The following is a 22,278-nucleotide window of genomic DNA, read 5'->3' on the forward strand; positions in this document are numbered from 1 at the left end:
AATGCAAATTTTACATAAAGTGACCAGTATAATTTTGAGTAAGCAATAGTGTTTGCCAATAGGACGTGTGTGTAATTAAAATGAAATATTAATGTTTATTTTAAACAAATTTATAGTTCTTATCTAAATCGAATACTTTTCGTAAATTTCTATAGCCACAGTAGAATCTTTCATAAATTTGCTGATGTTCAGAGATACTAAATTATTCACATGTAAAGATTCTTAAGATTAAATAAATAATAAGTTATTCTAATAAGTTTTAATGTAATTAACAACGTTAAAATATGAGAAAGTAATTAATTAAAATTTAATTAACTCTCGAAGTTAATAATAAGACGATCAAATTTTAATCTAATATTGTTAGCTAATTTGGTTATTTTGTAGTTATTTACTGGAGTTAAATATTCGCTTAGTAGTCTATTCTAAAATAAAAAATAATCCTTTAACACAAGCAATTCATAACAAAACATTTTCGTATCAATAATTTGTAACTAAAACTTATAAAGTTTAGTATTTGTTTTAAATGTATATTATTTAAACCTTATATAAAAAACTAATTAATAAACACACCATAATCAAATCATAAATGTATTTTTCCTTGTATCGTTATACAATGAAAAAGTATGTTTTTTTATTAACTTTTAATCTTAATTTTATTAATTAATTGTTATTATTAAAGTTATCATTAAAGATCATATTTAATTAAATTTGATAAACCTCAAGTGCAAAAATAATTGCTTTTTGTCTGTAGCTTGACGGCTCGGTGTTTTAACGCATTGGGAACCATGGGATGCTGTTTCCGTGGTCAAGTTTCCTAGAATACAATTTTGTGGCTTGTTTAAAAACATGTACCCGGAACTCGAACTCAGGATCGTCTGGACTAATGTTTGCATTAAACCAAATAAGAATTAAAATAATCATTAAATTATTTAGATTAAATAAAATATGCTTTTACGTTTTGAAGCACATAATAACAACTCGTCTAACTAAAATAATTTACTGCAAACTGTCAAAGGCAAACTTCGTAACAACTTGAAAACCTTTATCGCATCTCAAACATACCTAAAGTCTCCAAACATAAACTAAATTTACTTAAATTATCGCCACTTCAGTCGTTAACTAAGTCATCTTTCTCTAACTATGGAGGATGGCAAAATAAATAACAACATTAATCTGAAACGTAGTATAACTTAGTAAAATTTTGAAATATTATATCAATTAAAACATTTGTATACTCTTTTCTTTTACTTTTGACAGTTGACACTCACCAGATTGATTGACATCCTTTCAAACGACATATAGAAACAATTAAATATTTACTGTATATGTTATAGTATTTTTTTAAATAAATGACTACGAATTACGACTTGTAGCAAAGTAATTAGATATAATATTAGAAAGCATGGAATACTTGTTATAGAGACGAAAATACAATGTAATACGAATATTTAACTTGTTCCAATTACGATTGATACATATAAAATTAGAGTTAGTTGACATGTGTACAACTGTCAAAAGTAAAATTGTTTTATCATAAGTTTTGTATAATAAATTAACAATTACAATATTTTCTGTACTATTATATCATAACGCTATCTAAACTGTATTTAAATTTTCCAGACTGTTCGAGGAGAACCAAGATCTTCTTAACATGTTCGAGAAATTTCGACAGTGCAAGACAAAAGACGAGCAAATTAACTCAATGGAGTTAGCGGAGCATGCTAATAATGTTATGAACACGTTGGATGAGGGCATAAAGGGATTGGACGATTTGGACAATTTCTTTCAATATATCCACCAGGTTGGCGCCAGTCATAGACGAATACCTGGCTTCAAAGTAGAATATTTTTGGGTAAGTGGTATCGCCACTGTAGCTTTATCCAAATTACATAGCGAAATATTGGGTAATGGACTCGGTAAAACAATAATTGTTTCGTGATTAAAATGTATCAATGAAAAATACGCAAAAACATGTCCTCCGGATACCTCATTTCTGTAGTGCTGTTATTTCATCATTCTATATTACAACATGGCTTTGTAGCCAGCAGCCATCAAGATAGTATTGAAGATAGGATTTAATAAACAGAAAAAAATGTGTTGCGGTCAGCAAAAAAATATTCTATATCTTATTTGAAAGACGTTATATGCAAATTGTGTCTATGTCGTGTAGACAACGGTAAGCTATTTAATAATTTACATTACCCAAAAAATAAGTTGAATATTTCATTAGCGTTTTTAAGGCAGTTTTTGCCGCGCACCACCGCTATGTGGGACCAGTTGCCCACGGAAGTATTTCCGAACCAATTCGACTTAAGGTTCTTCAAGAAAAGAGTGTACCAATTATTAAAAGGCCAGCAACGCACTCACGAGCCCTCTGGCATTGAGAGTGTCCAAGGGCAGCGGTATCACTTAACATCAGATGAGCCTCCGGGCCGTGTTCCCTCTACCATCTGTTCAATAAAAAAATCATAACAAGTAGATTGAGACTACTATCTACTCTATAGACAATAGTCGCGCTAATCGAATTATTAATCTTATATTCGTATACTGCTAATTAAATACATTTTTATCATTTTTTCTTATTAAAACATACATAAAATCGTTTGAAACACAGCATAGTTTAGATTTTTAAAAGTGAAAATTCGTATGTAATTCCTCGCTTATACCATATTTATTCATAGTTCTGTAGATAAATTCAAATAAAGTATTGTTTACTTGGAGAAAAAAACACATATTCCTTCTGAAAATATTAACCTTGTGATATTATGAAACGTGACTCTCACGTAGACCAACAGTATTAACAAAAGAATACCGTAACGTATTGCTTGTTGATCCGAACTGAAGCCCTTAATAAAATCGAGAAAATACCTCTCCATTCCCTGAGTCAATAATAAACTGATTGTCACAAGTCATAGCTAGACGACAATTGTATGAGCTTGTGAGGACTATTTTTTAAGATTATGGAATGTTTGATTATTTATTTAATTTTAGTGCAACTGGTCCACTTAACCGCTTGATAGCAATTTCTTTGTCAAACGAGTTAGTTGGTTTAAAAACCTCAATTTATGATTTAAACTGTTACACGACATTGGCGACAATGTAGGCACATAACAGCAGTACAGTTGAAAAACGAAAAGGCTTAACTGTTTGCCAAATCATAATCAAATGACGTCTGCTTTTTTATTCCACTTCAAAAAAGCCGTAGAAATGATGAAACTTATTCCCTCTTTATCAAGTTTTTAAAGATATAATAAATAAACGGAACAAGCCAAATATATAAAAATAGCGTCATGTCCGCTCTTGTTAAGTATAAATTGAGATAGTTTAGTAAAACTCTCACGTACAAGCATCATTTATTTGTATCCTTAAGAGAGATTGGTGAAGTAATCATTCCCTTGACCAAATTGTTTCAGAATGGTTGTTTTCTTTTGAATTGCTTTTGTCAATTTTGAAGTTATAATATTATTGCAAATATACGTAGTATATAGTAGATTGAAACTTAGTAATATATAACTTACATACAATTCTTTAACCCGCTTATTTATAAAATAAACTCACTTTTTATCACATACTATAATTGATCATTTACTAAATAATATTTATTATTTCTTTGCAGAAAATAGAAGCGCCATTTCTAGCCGCAGTAGAGTCGACTCTGGGTGATCGCTATACGCCAAACGTAGAGAACATATATAAAATAACAATAAAGTTTATCCTACAGACGCTTGTAGATGGCTACGAGAAAGCCGCGAAAGCCTCCAACTCAACGTGAACCCTCTGGGATTTGACATTTCCTGAGCTCAGATTGTTCTTACGGGCAGAAGATAAATTACTTTTTGGTCTAAAAACTGAATATAACTTTTTTACTGCCATAATAATATTTATATATAATATTATTTGTGAACTTTTGCAATAAGAATAAAGTTTCTTGTTAATTTACAACGTTTGTTATTCTTATAGTAGGAGTGAATTGATTTGAGCTCAGGTCATATTGGATGTTGATTTTTTGGATATTTCGGATCTCATATTTTTGGAGATGTGTGTACAAAAGTCAATTTAGAAACCTACTATGTATATAAATGTATACAATTGTCTTCTCACGAATTCTAATATCGAGAATTCTTCACGTGTAAACTTCATCTTAATTTTATAATTGTAATATATTGCTTAGTTGTAAAGTGTATTTTAGAATAATTGTCGTAAAATAATGACTATCTCTTTTACGCGAGTACTACAAATGAAACTTCTTTATTCATATATATATCTAACAATCATTTAGCCAAAGACCAGTAAAGCATGAAATATCAACGTATATTATATATGACTATACCTTTCACAATATTTTATAACGCCAAAAAATACAAAGGAACCTATTCTTTATTTATCCTGAAAAGAAAAGGTGAAATAACCAGAAAGGCTAGTGTCAACGAGAGCTGTTAGCTTAGGATGTGAATATTGATTGTAGAGGTAACGTGCCGTGACGTCACGGGCGTGGCGTGTGACTTGAAGTTTCAATTACGATTAACGAACTCGTTTAACGGCGTGTAATCCGTTATGTACCATTTCGGTGACTCTTCCTGCTGCTTTTTCTTTAATTATTTATAAGTGGTGCAATTATTAATTAAATCGTTGCCAAATAATAAGTTTTATCAAGCTTTCACTGTAAACTATAGATGTTAATAAATGTTAATTAATTATAGTTTAATGTCGCTTTGAATAGAGTCAAAATTGTGTTTTCCTACACTTTATCGTCGTTAAAAACGTCGGAAATTTTACTTAAGCTGTTTTATATAGATTTATCATATCCCAATCTAAAACTAAAAATAATTTTCACTGCCTTTACTTTCTAAATTATCCGTTATTCTGACATTGTTTCGTATATTATTAATATACCATTAGAGATAATATAATTGACGCCTCTGAGTATGATAGAAAGATAAGATTATCAATACATAAAAATATGAGTGTCAACCAGTGTATTTACATATATTTATTACCAGTGCATAATGTTGTGCTTTTTCAGAATATTCGTGGCTTTATTTTCTAAATGTATGTGAAGTCAATGTAAGAAAATTCTACGCTTAATGTGTACTTATGTAAATAGAGATATACTATTATTCCTACTGTGTTTTTCTGAATTGTTACCATATATGTTTAAATTATTTTTTTTCGTTATTAACAAATTTTCCTAAAATCTCGTAAGGAATGTATAATGTTATAATTTAATATGAAAATACGAGATATTTCAGTTCCTTTGCATTGAATAAAAATGTCAGATTGCGAGGCGTTGAACGAATATTGAATTACTTATCTGCATTCCCGAGGGAGCTACAGGATCACAAAGAAAATGTATTTATTACAGTTTAAACAGGAAAATTGAATTTTTACTTCCATTAAAGCATCAGGTAGAAGGGCTTTGACGAAAGAAATAATTATCGCAGCCAGTGAGATCTTTTGCCGTATAAAATAATACAATGACATCAGGCCTAGTCACTTGGCCATACATACATACGTTGGGCGGTCACGATTGTTACAAAGTATTTTTATTTAGGACTTCTGACCTATAGAATCTACTAAGATAGTCAATTTGAAGAACGAACCTATTTAGTATTTTTAAAAGCAATTGAAAAAATGGAATTGTTTTTAATTTCCAATCTCCAAAAACTTGTAGATTGGAAGTATTAAGTGTATGCATATTAGGCCAGCAATATTTTTAAGTACATTTGGAATGCCCAAAGTGATCGTCAAAAAACCAAGTGGCACGTAGGGGTGAAACGCTTTTAATAATAATAAATACTTTTATTCAGACAATAGAGTATTAACAATGATAGCTCTTATTCTAATGATGATATATTACATCAAGCATCAACTCTTCATCCGTTTGCCAAGTGGCCTGCCCCACTCTTCACCTTACGCGCCTTACGCGCTGACATACATTTCCCATCATGTTTGTGAATCTGTCCCGTGAAATGTGGAAACTGAATGTTAAAAGAATTAATAATTCCGGGCAGGCAGGTGTAACCAAATTCATCATATAATCACTATAATTATAGCTATAACAATTCAGTATTTTTTCAAGACCCTCGTTTAATAATGATTTGTTGGTGACATTCGATTTCCAGGTTAAAATAGGACCTAGTCATTTCGATCAAGACGGCTAATTTTCCTTGTCATGCCAATGTGTTTCTTAAAAGTTTTGATATGTTTATAAAATTTCTGGTGTATTTTTTATTTGTATAATACAAATTTGTATCGGTACCAAAAATATATTTCATAGACTTATACTCTGAAATCAATATTGTTTTAAATTTCGATGCATTAGCCAAGCATTTCACTAGTACGGGTCACTTGTCTAGTAGTTAATAGTTTTTAAGAGATGAATGTTTGTATTATTAAAATGGATGTATCAAATGTTATTTAATTTGAAATAAATTATTTTAAAATGCTACATCTTTTTTACTATATGTTAATGTATCTTTGTACCAACTCTTTATTAATATATTAAACAGACAGGTAAAAGATATGCAGGATTGCGAGGGATTCGAAACTTCAATAACCATTTGGACAAGTTTCAAAGTTTTGCCGTTTTGATATTGCCAAAGGATTTATTGGAGGAGAATGAGAGATTATTCTTTACATTTAAAGAATAATTCTGCTTTTACCTTCCTTCTTATATAAACTGCTAAATAATTATATACAGAGCAGTGACCTCTTACAATATATTAAAATTGTCGTCCAATACTCATTCACTAGATCTAAAATCAGAAATATTTTCCAAATTCCTCCTACAAAAACCAACCTAGGAGTCAAACCACTATTCGCTTTTTAACGGATTGAACAGTGCTTATCCGGAGCTGGTATATATTCGGTAGTGGGCTGATCGGTTTTAGAGAAAACATTGTTGGGTGCCTATCTCGAACATAATTCGCTGTTTTGCCGATGATTTCTTTTATTGTTTTTTATTTCATTTTTTTCTACTGTAGCAAAAATTTCTGCTAATTTTATTGTGTGCTTATTTTATCTTGTATATGTTTTGGTTGAATTTTTAATTACTTTTGTGAAACACTTATGTTTACGATTTAGATGAAAGATTTTGTAAAATATGCAGAAGATTTAGTACAATGAAGAATGAAGGTGAAGATTTAGTATAAACTTTAATAAATAAATAAACAACCTTTTATGTGAGGTCAATATTGTTTATTTTGTTCTATTGATTGACCACGACATGTCGTTTTCGATTTGTTTTTTACACCTTGCGGACAAATGTTAGTAGCGCACATAGAAAGAAAAATTAATTATCTCACCCGGGTTCGTATACACGACCTCAGGGTCGAGAATAACATTAATTAGTCTCTTAGTCACCAGGATAACACTGCTTTTATTAAAGTTATATAAAAAATTGTAAAATACCAATGATTTATATGATTTTAAATAATTAACTACAAACTAGTCTTTCTTTTATAATTGTAATTAATTATATTTTATAAATCCGTAAATTTTCAATAATATTAACAATTATACAGTTCTTTGGAAGCTTTATGTATACTGTATAACATGTATTTGATTTTTATGAGATAACGTGTAACTTCGATAATTCAAAAGTGCATATCCAAACGGTAAAATAATAATAATTTTCAATTATGACAAAAAAAGATAATATACAGTTTAGATTCCTTACATTTTATACAGTATTTTATATACCATGTTATCATATATTTTAGCTACCTTCAGTACCGTCGATCAGAACCCCTGTAGTGGTAAAAGTCTCCTCCAGCTTTTTCCAACTGACCCTGTCCATGACTTTCTTTCTTCATTCGCTTCTGTTTCTTCTATCCACATTTAAAAAAAGTAAAATTAAGATCTAAATTATCTTAAATTCTGTTTCTTCAGACTTTCACGTAGGCTTTAAAAAACAATTGAAGTGCCGATATCATATGAATTAATCTTTGAATTAGGTTTGTAAGTTCACCCGTATCTCCAAGGCATAAGGCTCATGACTAATTAGGAGAGAGAATGCCCACTATGACGTATGACAGCCATAATTTCAAAAAAGGACAGCGACATTATCATACAATTGCGATGCGTCATAAAAATTGTGGCCCAAGAACTATTATAGTGACGCGATTACATCGATATTATGACCTGTAATATTTTTGTTACTTAGTTCATTTCATATATAAAATATTCATTTTGTATAAAGATTCAGTTATATTTAGACTAGACTTCATAAAGTAAAAGTCTGTTTTACGTAAAGTCTGTTCAACGAAAGCGAAAAAGATAGACTATAATAGGTATTTCGGTAGACTATAGTAGGTACGAGACTAAAGAAACAATATTAAATATTAGTAATTACTTTATTAATTTATATGTTATTGAGATAGTATCGTTAGTATTGTACCATCACTAGTGAGTATCTTACCTCTAAAACTAAAAATCAGTTATCAAAACTACATAGGTCGCGTCACTGGTCACGTAAATCAAATTAATAACGGTTCTTGTCGCAATTAAACCAAACTATACAAACGGTAAATTGTGTTAAAATAATTCTTCACAAGTTTATTGGAAACAGTTTTCGTTATTAAACTCTATAGTGCTACTGGTTCAAAGTTATATTTTAAAACAGATATTTTGTGAAGAAAATACCGCGCATAATACTTTAAGAGTGACGATGTTTTCATTCCTTAAAGTTAAGTTTATCATTTGTCAATAAAGTGAAAATAATTGTATCAAGTGTTTAACCTTGTTCGATAACGAAAACGACACGAATTAATTTGTTTAAAATCAGCGGCGTTTTAAAATGGGTTGTAAACTTTCTCAATTAGCCTCGTCAGAGTTCCATTCAGATCCTTTCCACCGTCCACCACCACCATCAGACCCGAGATCACCACTCACCACAAAACAACAGTATTGTATGCTCGCATCATGGAAAGGGATTTTTAGACAGATTGAGAAGACTGGAATTATTTTATTCATCAAGTAAGTAATATACAACGTGTGAATGGGGAAGGACAACAATGTATCTGTTATTTTTTTTTATTAGGCAAGTACAACAACTCTTTATTATGTACATAGAAATGCATTGGCCGGAGTTCGAACACAAGATCTTCAAATGAAAGTTTGAAGGTTAAATTATTAAACATAAACACCACAATAGACTATTATAGACTAAGCACGTATATGAAGGTTATAACTATTTAATTCCCTTTGGAGTAGTGTCTCTTGGGCCGTGGTATTAGATTACTATCTACCAGGTATAACATATATAAAATATTTGGGTACTCCAAAAGCTGGTGCTTTTCCTCGTTCAACGAATAAGTATCGTAATACAGCGAGGAAATGCTACTAGCGTTAAAGGTACACAGCCACAGGGACTAGATTTTTATAATTTGTTTTAATTTTTCATTTAATTATTATTATTTTATTGAAATGAATTCTGTAGATACTTAAAAGCGACAAGTTTAATGCACCTACGTGCCTTTAATAGTCATTCACAAATATAACGTATTTCGATGATCTTGTTACACCCTCCTTCGCGAGGGGGGTGTTAAGACCCGTTCAAAGCACCCTTCGGGTTGTGTGCTGGTTTGCGCCCTACTTATACAGGGCGCACATATTGTTCACACATGTTCTATAAAAATTAGACGCAACCAAGTATCTATATAGTATCCAATCATTTTTGACGAAAAGAGTCCCATATATCTACTACATATAATGTTAGGTGCAAATAAGAAGTTCGCACCAATTCGTTCGTAAAATATACGTTGGTAACGCTTTGAAACTTGTTCTACAGAATGTTATATTTGACGGAAACTTCCAAATCACTGTTTACACTAGCGATAGTTCAGAACTCGTCCATTATTTACATACATCTAAAGTTAGTTTTAATGAGAATCTACGGGTGGAAAAGCAATTCGGATTCGCATGGGAAGTAATTGGTAATACATAAGTTATTAGCGGGAAACGAAAAGTTGATTGCCTCAATTGAGGTCACAGTTAAAGATAAATTTAGATATAATTTCCTGTAAAAATTGCCCAATTAACTGGTGGTGGATGGTGTTGTGTCTTAGACGAAATAAATTAACTAAATAATTTGTTTCGTCTTCGTATTTGTCTTTTTTTTTAAGGTGAAACTTCTTTATCGGCATTGGAAAAAAATTACCGACACATTTTCGGTTACGCGACACATTTTTCCGTTACGAGCCATCTTTTTCTTGTCCCACCACGGTTAATTCGAAGTCATTAATAACAAAATGTATAATAACGATAACAATGACAGTAATAATTCTATTACAATTAATGAAATTCTGTAATAATCTTAGTAGTTATAAGGTAAAATGAACTCTATGATAATAAAAGCCTTTTGTTAAACTTTATCTAATTTTACTTTAATTAACCAATTTCTGTAAAGTTGCATATAGAAGATCATTTTTCAGAAAATAAGGTCACAAAGAAGTTTCACTTCTTACGTGTGAACACTAGTACAACCACAAATTTTGCATTTACCTATGAGTGAGACTAATGTCCAAGTTAATAAAGGTTATATAATTTTGTAGCTCTGCTTAGGAATGGTTCTTACAAAAAATATGAATTGTAATAAAAAAAATTAAAGCATAAGTAACAACTAAAAGGTGGCTTGCCCTTCTCCGACAGGAGATTCTTGGACATGCTTGTACATTAAGTATGTATGACATCAGGAACATTTGAACGGAACGATTTATTTATAAACACATCTATCAGTTTACAATTTTTATAAAAGTTACGAAATTTGTATGCATTGCATGTTAGGTGTAGTAAAAAGTGAAATAATATGTAAGTTTCAATTAAATAGTGATACAATGCCACAATCGATCATACGGGATCACAGCTGTAAGTATGATTGATGTACACTAGTACATTTGGCACCTTAATACATCTTTTCTAGTGTTTTTAGGGTAAAATGAATTACTATCGTAATTTCATAAAATGTATTTTTTGCTTAATATAATAAACTTTAGGAAAATAGGACTTTATAAGTACTTACTTAGGAGAATTAAATCGATATGAAACACCAATATCTAGTCGAAATTGGTGCAGTAGAATAAGATATTCGGAACTTGTATATATTATTAAATATTAAAATGATCTGAAGAAATGAGTTACGAAATTTTGTGCGTGTGCTTAGAAGCCGCAGATCAACACACATAAATTCAAATATTTCACATACATTAAAATCAAACTGATTACCTCCTTTTTTGGAGTCGGTTAAAAATATTTCAATTTATGTTGTAACAACATACACATTAAGACTTCACTTTGTCTATACTAAACTTATATGTTTGGCCAAGGTGATCATTTTCGTTAAATCTTTTTCATTTGAAAACTGATTTTTGTGGCTGGTTTAAATTTAAATAGGTAATTGTCATTGATATGTAGACACATGTCTATAAATATTTTATTAATTATATGGATAACATTATAAAGATAACCAAATTACAATCAAATATACACAAATATATTTTACAATCAAGTATTTACAAATTTCTTAACCTAATATATATAACCTAATAGTTATAATAAAAATTATTGGAAAGAAATTCAAAACAAATTTAAAAAGTTTATACTAATATAAACATAAAATTTAGGTTTTTTCGTACGATTATTTGACTTAGTGGTTTGGGCAAGTCTAATGCCTAGGTTCGAACCGATGTACTTCTCTTCGTTTCTTTCTATGTGCACATTTAACACTCGTACGTATCATGAAGGAAAACATCGTGAGGGAACCGGTATAAAGCCTGGCAACGGATTTGTGATTGTTCTGGCATTGTTAGTGTCCATGGGCGGCTGCATGAATTAATATCAGATGAGCGCCATGCCCGTTTGCCTTCTTTTCTATTAAAAAATGCCCTACACCCTAGAATTAACTGCGTGTGTGGAATGATCACCTACTTATATTTAAGCAAAAAAATATCACGTAACTTATACAAATAATTTAGGTTAAAATTTAGATTGTACTGGTACGGATTGTTCCTAAAAAGAATATTGCGTTACTTCGTCATTCATTGAACAAATTTGTATGGCTCATGCCAATTGTTTTATAACATTCATTTGCATATAAGTGAATGTACCTGTCAATGACCTCATAAGACTCTCCTCACCCCTGGAAATGGATCCTTTATCCCCTAAAAATGAAGTCACCATTTTCCTAGTACAAAAAAGTAGTTACATATTCTCAATCTATATATAAATATTAAGGAATGTCGCATTCGTTATTCTATTTATAACTCAAGAACGGCTTAGCATTGGCTGAAAATTTGTGGGGAGGAATAAGAATCAGGTGACGGACTTTTTATCCTGTTTCCGTGGTACGTGATATAAAACGTGGTATGACGAAACGCAACAAACAGAAAAACATAAAATTTATTAGTCAAAACATCAATTTAGCTGCTCATTTCTTATGAATTGTGTAACAAACCGCAATTGATAGCTAAACGTAATGTTATCTATTGTTAAGTATGATTGAAAATTTGACAATTAGAGATTTGGAGTAGATCAGTTGATGTTTCGAGTTTCTATATTAGCTTATCATTCCGATATTATTATTAACAATGACGTTATGAGAAATGAGAACGTTTCAGATTATTTACAATTAAATGTTTTTGTTTGGTTTTAAATTTGGCATTTTATATGTGTGAACAGCACAACGTCTGTCGTGTCCCCTAGTATAATATAAAACCGCTACTGGCCATCTGTACGTTTAGGTCTCTTTGAAAACGTAATATCCCAAATATAATGGACATAAGAGAATTTACAGATGCAGTATCAAAATATTTTAAGGTTATACTACAAACGTTGACTTGTTATTACAGTAATAAATAATAACCTGCTTAGATAACATACTTAGATTGCATTGTAATCTACGTCAGGGTTAATTAAAAAAAGATTCTTCCTCAGACAATTGAATTTATTCTGAATTATTCTTAGTACAAACTATATTTACATTTACAGCTATTATTAAGACAACATTAGTATTTTTCGTCTGGGATCGAACCACTACTGAAAACCAACTTTAAGTATACGATTCAAAAAGTATATCATTGTTTAAATTTCTCACTCACTAGAATATATATTTTCAATTCAATCAAAAAGAGAAACGTATCATTTATCAGGCGGCATTTAATAAAAAGAAGTATTTAAAATACTAGATTAAGGTTGTCTATTATAATTAAGCGGTCAGTATTACTCTGAAGAACCCATCCATTTGTCAACAACAATCATTTACTACCTCCAAACATTTGATAATCTATCAGCCAATTACTTACGCACGGTAATTCACAAGCACTTACGTATTTCCTATTATATAACTAGGAATTGCATGTACTTAGACTGATTAAGACTGTTTTTTTATCGATTAACCAATTGAATAATACGTAAAACCAAAACATATATTTTAATTAAGATTACTATTATTATATCATTATTTTTTAACGTAGTCGTTACACTTAAGTAAAAATACTATTACATATGAAATTGAGGTTTTATCGTACTGGCCACTTTAGAGGAGATATTTGAGGTCATTTACAGCTATTTACTAGTGCATTTGTATTTCGAAAACCATGATTTATTTCAATATCCCGTGTTTTTAGTTTCCCATGGAAAACATAAATAAAATATCGTTATTAACGAGTACGATTTCCAACATTTTTGGATAACTTCGAACGATCTTGCAAAATATTTTTTTTAGTGAAGCGATCAATGGACTACGTATAATATGGGAGACAGTGATGATGAATGAAATATTTGTATTTTATTTTTTTTAATCTACTTTTTGTTCCTCCCATACAAAACGCCAATTTCATATGTAATGTAATTGGCGTTTTTTTTTGCTTTGAAACCGCCGTGGTCCCAATGGACTTTTATTTTTATGGCGCATTAAACACACGCTAGTACGGTTAAGGAAAACATCGTGAAATCACCAACCTATCCACACCTACATGCCTATTAAGTAAACAGTCAGATAAAGACCTAGAGGCTGTAGCGCCACTGTTATGGACTAAAAAATTTAACTAAAATATGAAAACCAGCTCATGTGTTGTTCACGCTTTGCATTTGCTATCATTTATATTAGTCGACGTCTAATGATGTTCTCTCTTTGTGTTCATACATTATAAATTCATTTAATTTAAACAAATTTAAACGTAAACAAAGAACGAACAAAGAGCTGAGGTAGGTTTTTAAGTGTTCGCGTCCCCCTCCCACTGGTTACAGGGGGAACACAATTACGCTTGTGAATGTACAGTCGCAAAGAAAATCCTTTGATCTTAAAGGTTTTAAAGGGCTTCCGAAGTATGTAAAATGATGCAGATAATGTATGAATTATGAACTGATCTTGCAGAATTATATTGAAGTACGTTAACGATTCTTTTATATTTTTTTATTGGAATAATAATAAAAAAAATTCTTTGCCTCTTCAGAACATTAGGTGGGTTTGGTCAGAGGCTGGTGCCTATATTAGGACTATAGAAAACCAATGGTCATGAGCTTTCCATCGCAGACAGAAAATGTACAAAATCATGACTAAATAATAAAATAAACCTTTATAGGTTTGGGCCTCAGATTTCTGTGTCTGTTTCATGATCATTTGTTAATCTAATAGGCAAGTAGGTGATTAGCCTCCAGTGCTTGACACACGCCGTCGACTTATGGGGTCTAAGGCAAGCCGGTTTCCTTACAATGTTATCCTTCACAGTTCGAGCGAATGTTAAAAAAATAACCAAAACAAAATAAACTAAAGCAGGACTAGTTGTTTTAGGTGTGGTTAAGGTGTGGTTGTGGTTTAAGGGTATGTGGAAGAATTTTATTAAAATCACAAATGGCTAAGGATAACAAATTGTATATGTAACATTATTGTAGATTAGCTATTAAATGTGCCCAGAAGTGCCCAGGAGGTTTCTGTGCTTTTGGAAGGAGTTAGGCTGGCTTAGTTAGCCAGGACTTTACGCACAATGGACCTATTGAGCGTCTAAGTGCGGAAACAGAGTCCCCACATACATACATACATACCTATTAAATAATTAAAAAAAACTTCAAAATACGTATGAATAATTATGTTAATAATCTAATTGGTCAATCTAATCACTAGGTTAAATTGCAACCGTGGTCATGTGCTTCAGTGCAATCAGGCTTTACCCATGTAGGTATTTTTAATAATTCGTCCAAAAATTTACGACATATGTTCTACTTTATCTACTTGCCTATTAAGAGTGATCAAAGAAAGTATTCTAGCCCAAAGTATAAACTATTTCTTTGTGCCTCCTCTCTCCAAGCCCCTCTTGCTTTCGCAATTCTTCTCTCCTGTACCAAATTTACTTGTTTGTGATGAGTATGGTCGTGCGTCTAATATTTTAGAATAACACATAACTCTTATACAAAGACTCTCTTTATACTTTTTAATGGTACACATATAGCAGTGAAGTAAACAAAATAAAGAAATAGTAAAAACTAAAAAAAAAACAATTTTGTTCGCGAATGTAACTGCAGCAAATCGCACGTTCAGTGCATCCCAGTGTAGGTCTTGTCAGGCAAAATAGCTCGATTGAGACTTGTTATTATAGACATGGAGAAGCAGACTTTTACAATTCATCGTTGTGCTATGCATAGATTAACATGACTGCTTTTAGTTAGTTTATCGTATAATGTAGTACTTTTTATTGAATATAAATTACAAATGGGGAAAACTTTTATGACGTAACACGTATGGCACAGAAGCGACACTACATATATTATGAAAAAAAAATACCTTAATATTTTTTAAATATTATAAATAAACTATCACTCTTCTGTCGGTCGCCCATGAGCGTCGTGGTCAGCAAGGAAACCTCTGGAGCGGACAATCGGTTTCCATCCAGCGTCTCTCTTATGTAGAATTTTGAGGACAATGAGTCTTTCACTTGAGCCTTCTGTGTTACCAACCACAATCAGCTTCTCATCGCCTTTGAACATTGTATGGCGGAAATATAAGATCGTTGTCGGCATATGGTGGGCAGGACAGCAACGAACTAAGAGTACATAAACACCAAAAAAACTAAGTTGTTTAACCTTGGTGCCTGAAAAAATTTAGAGGAAGACATAGTTTATTAAAATGTTCCCTGTGGAAATAGTAAAAAGGCATTTATATGTTTACATATTATTCGGGCTCATAATGCTACAACGACACATACTATTAAGAGATTATTTCCCCTGGCCAAGATAGATTAGCAGTTCACAAGTCCCGCTTTAACTGTCATGTTACAAACAATGCCGCTTTGTGTTCAAACTAGTTGTAGGTTTGCACAGTGCTGCGGATCAATATCACTGCTCAATACAAAAATAAAACATAAACATGACAAATTTAGATATTGGTTAATCAAAATGTAGAAAATATCAAAATCCACGACTCAAAACATCGTCAGTACTCGTAGCGAGCCAGAATTTACGATATTATAATTTATTGAAGGTGGTAGCGGTCATGACGCAACACGTGGCCCAGGTACGCAACTTTCCGTTGTTTAATTTTCTGGATAAAGTTTATCGACATTGTAACTCGATTGACGACACCAGCACAAAACTTTCTTCATCTCGAAACCTAACTTCCAGATCACGATTTCACTGCTGCACTTGTTCTAACGTCTTTCCAGCTACAAATAGATAGACAAATGACCATCACCTTCGTCTTGTCATATTAGCCCTTTTCCTTATAAAAATCATAGATAATTTCAACTTTGGCAAGTAAATCATAGATATGATAATCGCGTAACAGAATTGTCTACGTACAAGCGTTATTAAAATTATGCTGTTTTAGAAATGCTATCCGACTGTTATTAGTTTTCGGTTATTGTTCAATTATATTTATACTGAATTGTTGATTGCACAATTGGTACTAGAATGAGCGAGGTTTTGTATTGGAATTATGATTGTTATTCTATTTTGAATAGAAACCGAGCTTTTAGAATTGTGGTCAACATTTGTGAGTCCTTTTACATTTTTATGTTTGATGACTACGTCGTCCAAATTTATGAAAAAGTTTTTTTTAATTAAATTATACGTAATCTTACAGACGAAACATAAAGCCAAAGATAACATTGATAAACAAAATATACGAAACAGAAAACATTAATAGATAAAAAATATATATAAATTATATTAAACATTAAGCAAACGATAATTTAATATTTAAACTAATTAAAGTCAAAGTGTTTCCGCTTTTTAAAATGTTTCCTTACATCCTCTTTAGTAATATGATACTGTATTAAATGAATATTTGAAATATTCTAGTACTAATTGCTTTTAATAAAAATAATGGTTAACATAATTCATACTCAAAATAACTTCATTCATATAGTTAAAAAAGTGCACTTATAAACGTCAGAAAAGAAGTAAATTAATTGTAAATTTACATTAACTACTAGTTCGTCAAGTCAAGGGCGTAGAGCGGGCAAGAAGAACTGGCAAGAAACTTTCCGCCACTCTTTTTAATCGCTAAGTTTTGAGTCATACAAATTGTTTGAACTGGAGCAAATCAATACCGAGGATTAGGATAATTTAAGTATTCGTCAAATTTATAAAAAACTTTATTGATTAATTTACGTTTAACGAGGGCTTTGATTTTATTTAGTAATAATTCTCTAATTTCTAGAATATTATACCGGTCACCATTTGTTTTAAAATCGTTTACATTTCTTTCCTGATACAACAAGACTTCAAGAACATATTGTTGTTTACCCAAAATAAACATCTAGTTTATTTTGAGCAGTGTTGGCTTCAGCGTGTGACTCTCATCCTCGAGATCGTAGGTTCAATCCTCGGCTGTGTACCAATGGAATTGTCGATAAAAGTCGACGACGTGTGTCAGGCACAGAAGGCCGATCACCTACTTTCCTATTGGTTCTAGTGCCACTGTTTTTTAGCTCTTTACTTGGTTAGCCGTCTTAACGGTTTTGGCCTGATTTAACTTTATACATACATATTCTGTTACGTAGTTAAATAATGTATGCTGACAGTAATGCTATAAATCCGACATAGAATTATTAAAATAAAGATGTGTTAGCTTAAGAGAGTAAATCTGGTTGTGGGTTTTAACCCCGTGTTCGATATACATAATTTTAGTTTCATAAATTTTGATGAGGGTGATCTAAAATATTTAAACTCGGCCGAACGTCATTTTTTTATTGACCTACTGCTTTGTTGTGGGATTGTCTTGGACGCATTTTCTAATACCTTTTAATCAATTTTAATTGTTAGTTAGACCCTCAATTGTATAAATTTGTAGTGAGTGTTGTGTGCGTTTTGTGACTAATGTCAGACAAGGTATCAATAGGTTATCAGTCTTACCTCCCACGATCCCAATGTAATATAATTTCCTCATATCCTCACGACTGACAATTGTGTGCCTTTCTTCTTGTTAAGGATATATCGAATCGAGGTATGTATTCAGGACTTATTATATTAGTATAAAATTGTGTATCGACTGCCGAACCGTGCTTTGTGGTTTATTACAACATCGTGATAAACTTCATTCAAAAGTGTTACTATAATTGGTGACGCGTGTGGTACTTGCATCTGAAAATGTCTGGTAAAATAACAGATATAAATAGCTTAGCTAATGCCCAACTAGGGTGGTTTTTTAAAAATGGTTTTGTTTACGGCATATTTGGTTCTATGCTTTGTGTAACTTGTGATAATTCTTTTCAATAAGCTATGATTTTCGATATGTATCTAACCTAATACATATATAAAATTCTCGTGTCACGGTGTTTGTAATTAACTTCTCCGAAATGAATCGATCGATTATAGTGAAATATTATGTTCAAATCTGGGTCTACGAATCGGACTACATGTATTTTTCATCTCCCTAAAAGTTAAGTGGTCCCCGTATATTTTATATTTTAGACAAAATATTTTGTCTTTATTTTTTTAAGATACAGCATACGAAAATACATACAACCCTTAATTTTCACCCCTTTATGATTAACTCCAATTTTTTGTTTCTTAATTAAAATCTTATCACTTGAATTCTAAGGTTTATATAGAGAAAAAATCGAAAACCGAACAGTCTCTGGGGTAGCATAGCAAAACGTTCCATGTTGGCATGTACTAAAAAGGTAGGGTAAGTAAAATCACATTAAGGAGAAATGAAGCTCGCGGAGGCAGCTAGTATGAAATATATAACGGCACATTTTAAATTTTCTTTTTATTACCAGCGCTCACCGCATCATTGCACATCTAAAGATTTTCGTTTTTTACTTGAAACTGTGATATAAAGCTAAAACTATTGCCATAATATTAAAAAACAATGGAAGGGTCTACTAGCCTCTTAAAGTCTAGTAAAAAAATAACATATCAAAATATCAATAACAGTTTTTATAGAAATTTTTTTTGTTGCCACAGTCGGAGAGAGACTGTTACATCAAGTTGCCAGTTAATATTCATTCTTCTTCTCGCCTCTACAATCAAAATTAAGTTTGACTCCCGACCTACGGTAATTAATAATTTAAAAAAAAAATCTCCAACTTTTCATTCGACGATCTTAGTTTAATCATATTTTCATATATTTCCATTCAGGTTATTTGAAGAAAACGAAGAGCTGCTTCATCTATTTGAGAAATTCCGTGAGCTTCGAACTAAGGAAGCCATCGTGAGTTCAGCGGAGCTAGCTGAACATGCTACCCAGGTGATGCATACTCTGGATGAAGGGATCAAAGGTCTGGCAGATATGGACTCGTTCTTCGCCTACGTGCGCCACGTGGGTGGTACACATCGTCAGGTTCCAGGGTTCAAGGCTGAGAACTTTTTGGTAAGTTTTTGACTTTGACTATACACGGTAAATATTTCAAATTTAATTAATTTCGAACCAGTTTATTAATTTTGTCACTCACTCTCATTTACCATCATCAAAACTCCAAGGGACTTTTAGAAGATTTAATAGAAGAGATCTTCAAATTTAAAATAAAAATAGTGTGTGTGTGAAAAATAATCAATCTATTTTAATATAATATGTAATATTAGTTGCAAAATACATGTGTTTTCATGCGATGGCCAAGTCAATCCATTTATTTAAAACATACAACATTTTTGATATTGATATGGTCACAAACGTGGTTGTAAGGATAATAACGTAATAACTTAAAACAGAAGTTGCCTTAAGTAGGGACTGAATAAATTAACCGACTTGGCATTATATGGATCACACAACTTTATACGGCAGAAGAACTAAGTAGCTAGACTTGGTTTTTATTATATTTATCTTCAAGTTGGAATATTTTTTTTCTAACTTTACACTCATCTTATCCGTTAATATCTAAGCTGTTATTAAAAAACATTAAATCATAACTCTATATTTTATATTTCATAAATTTTGATTCAACCGATCGTCACACTTGATCACTTGTTTTTTATTTCGCTTGGGTACTGCTAGATGTATTTTGAATTTGATTATATTTATTAGATACGCCCTCAATTGTATAATTTCTTAGTGTATTTTAAACTATTTCAAGGCAAAGTATTTGTTACAATCAGTCTAACCTCTTATTGGTTCCATACGAAATTTCTCCTGTTCCTTCGCCTGACAATTATGTGCCTTTCTTAGTATTACTAATAAATCGAAATAAGGTATATACGCAGGGCTTATTTTAATATAAAATTGTATAACAACGGCATCTGAACCGTTCTATGTGGTACAGTTGTCAAGATTTTTACTTACATCCTAATTAAACACAATGTATTACAAAATTCATCATACACTGTTAATATAATTATTTTTGTAAGTATTTGGTATAAAGGACCGCGTAGAACTATTTTAATTAACTGTTACGATGGTCGCTTTCCGTTTGACTTGAAAAGATGCAGGAAAATAGGTGGCATTGATAACTTTTTACTGCACTGCAGCTTTATAAGTAAGATTTTTTATTAATATATTCAATCGATTTTGTCCATAAATAAATAATAACCTAATCTTTAAAAGAGACGCGTACAACTGTCATATTATTGGTTTTTGAGATATAGTAACTTTTGTTTATTTAAAAAAGTTATAAAATGGAATTTCATGTGTTAATAAAGCATTGCTTTTTGTTTAACTACAAATACATATCCATATTTATTGTGTTATGACACCTAGACTGTTGCCTTAATGGGAATATACTTATTAAATATTTTTGTCTATCTTATTACTAAAGTAAAAGCCGTATAGACAAGAAATTTCAACAGGGTTTCACAATTCAGACTAAAAGCTTACCTAATTCCAACAATTTCACCGGAAACTGATGTCTGTGATAAATTAAACGGCAATTATTTACATTTTCAGAAAATCGAGCAGCCTTTTCTCGAAGCAGCGAAGACGACACTTGGAGACAGATACACGCCGAACATTGAAAACATCTACAAGTTGACTATAAGGTTCATCTTAGAGAACTTGGTCAAGGGATACGAAGATGGCGGGAATGAGAATGAAACCCAAACATAAATGTAGTCCATTAAATTATTTTAATTTAAATATTAACAACCTTTTTTATTACAAAAATAATGCAACAATAACTTGAGAATATTTGTTTTAAGTAAATTTGTAAAAATAAATAATGTCTATGTTACAAATGTTAATTTGTCTATGAAGTTGACAATTAACGCAGCAAATGTCAAGTTTGTGTTTGATTCTCTGTATATTTTAAAAGGTTTTATTAAGGAATCTTTCCAGTATAAAGTTACAAAAATCTGAAGCCAGCAAAGGAATTCGGTATTTCCTAATAGATTCCGATCTCTACTTCTATGTTGAACTTATGTACTACGTCAATCCAAGATTGCGATTCCAGCGCTACAGAATTGAGATATCTCACAATTAAGTCGGGATAGCTATTTTCTTTAGCAAAACAGTAAATTGTAAGAAATTTAATGGATTTATTTCTCTATTAAAACTTCGTTGAATTTTATTCATTTTATTGACTTAAACGCTTTAATGCTTTGTTTTTGCTTTGAGGCTTATGATTTATCAAAGCACTCAATATATACATTATTTATATGTAACCAAAGATTATATATAGCTTTATACGATTTTTTTATAATATTGTATGAGTCTACTTGTAACCGAACTTATTGTATCATTTCTACATGTTTGCTAGTTACTAAATAATAGGTATATTTTCAAGCTAACTGGAATAAATATAATATATCGTTAAAAGATTTTCCTTACTTCCTTGACTATAGTGAGGGAGTTTCTTCAGCAGGCTGATCAACACCTGACCAACGTTTGTACAATACAAGTATATCAGATTTTTT

At 31.2% G+C, this 22,278-nt stretch overlaps 2 protein-coding genes across 2 annotated transcripts in view; both read left to right on the forward strand.

Annotated features, from left to right (window-relative positions):
* LOC123714234 (neuroglobin-like) overlaps positions 1 to 6,393 on the forward strand; it is a 63,363-nt gene extending 56,970 nt beyond the window's left edge. Inside the window, exons 4-5 of the mRNA XM_045668432.1 lie at positions 1,621 to 1,852; positions 3,617 to 6,393. Of these exons, the coding sequence (XP_045524388.1) occupies positions 1,621 to 1,852; positions 3,617 to 3,772 (388 nt within the window). The 3' untranslated portion in view covers positions 3,773 to 6,393. The remainder of the gene's footprint in view (positions 1 to 1,620; positions 1,853 to 3,616) is intronic.
* A 2,078-nt stretch (positions 6,394 to 8,471) lies between these two features.
* On the forward strand, positions 8,472 to 21,932 carry LOC123714235 (neuroglobin-like). Its single transcript, XM_045668433.1, has 3 exons — positions 8,472 to 8,976; positions 19,576 to 19,807; positions 21,314 to 21,932. Exons 1-3 carry the CDS (start codon positions 8,798 to 8,800, stop codon positions 21,470 to 21,472), a joined length of 570 nt encoding a protein of 189 aa, XP_045524389.1. The 5' UTR covers positions 8,472 to 8,797; the 3' UTR covers positions 21,473 to 21,932.
* Positions 21,933 to 22,278: the final 346 nt, after the last annotated feature.

The sequence above is a fragment of the Pieris brassicae genome, chromosome 9 (assembly GCF_905147105.1).
Source record: "Pieris brassicae chromosome 9, ilPieBrab1.1, whole genome shotgun sequence".
Classification (NCBI taxonomy): Eukaryota; Metazoa; Arthropoda; class Insecta; order Lepidoptera; family Pieridae; genus Pieris; species Pieris brassicae.

Bases quoted from the DNA above. Each gene is read 5' to 3' on its own strand.
- LOC123714235 (XM_045668433.1), top strand. From the start codon at position 8,798: ATGGGTTGTAAACTTTCTCAATTAGCCTCGTCAGAGTTCCATTCAGAT. The intron at 8,977-19,575 runs GTAAGTAATATA...ATTTCCATTCAG, and splicing joins GGAATTATTTTATTCATCAA to GTTATTTGAAGAAAACGAAG. The intron at 19,808-21,313 runs GTAAGTTTTTGA...TTACATTTTCAG, and splicing joins TCAAGGCTGAGAACTTTTTG to AAAATCGAGCAGCCTTTTCT.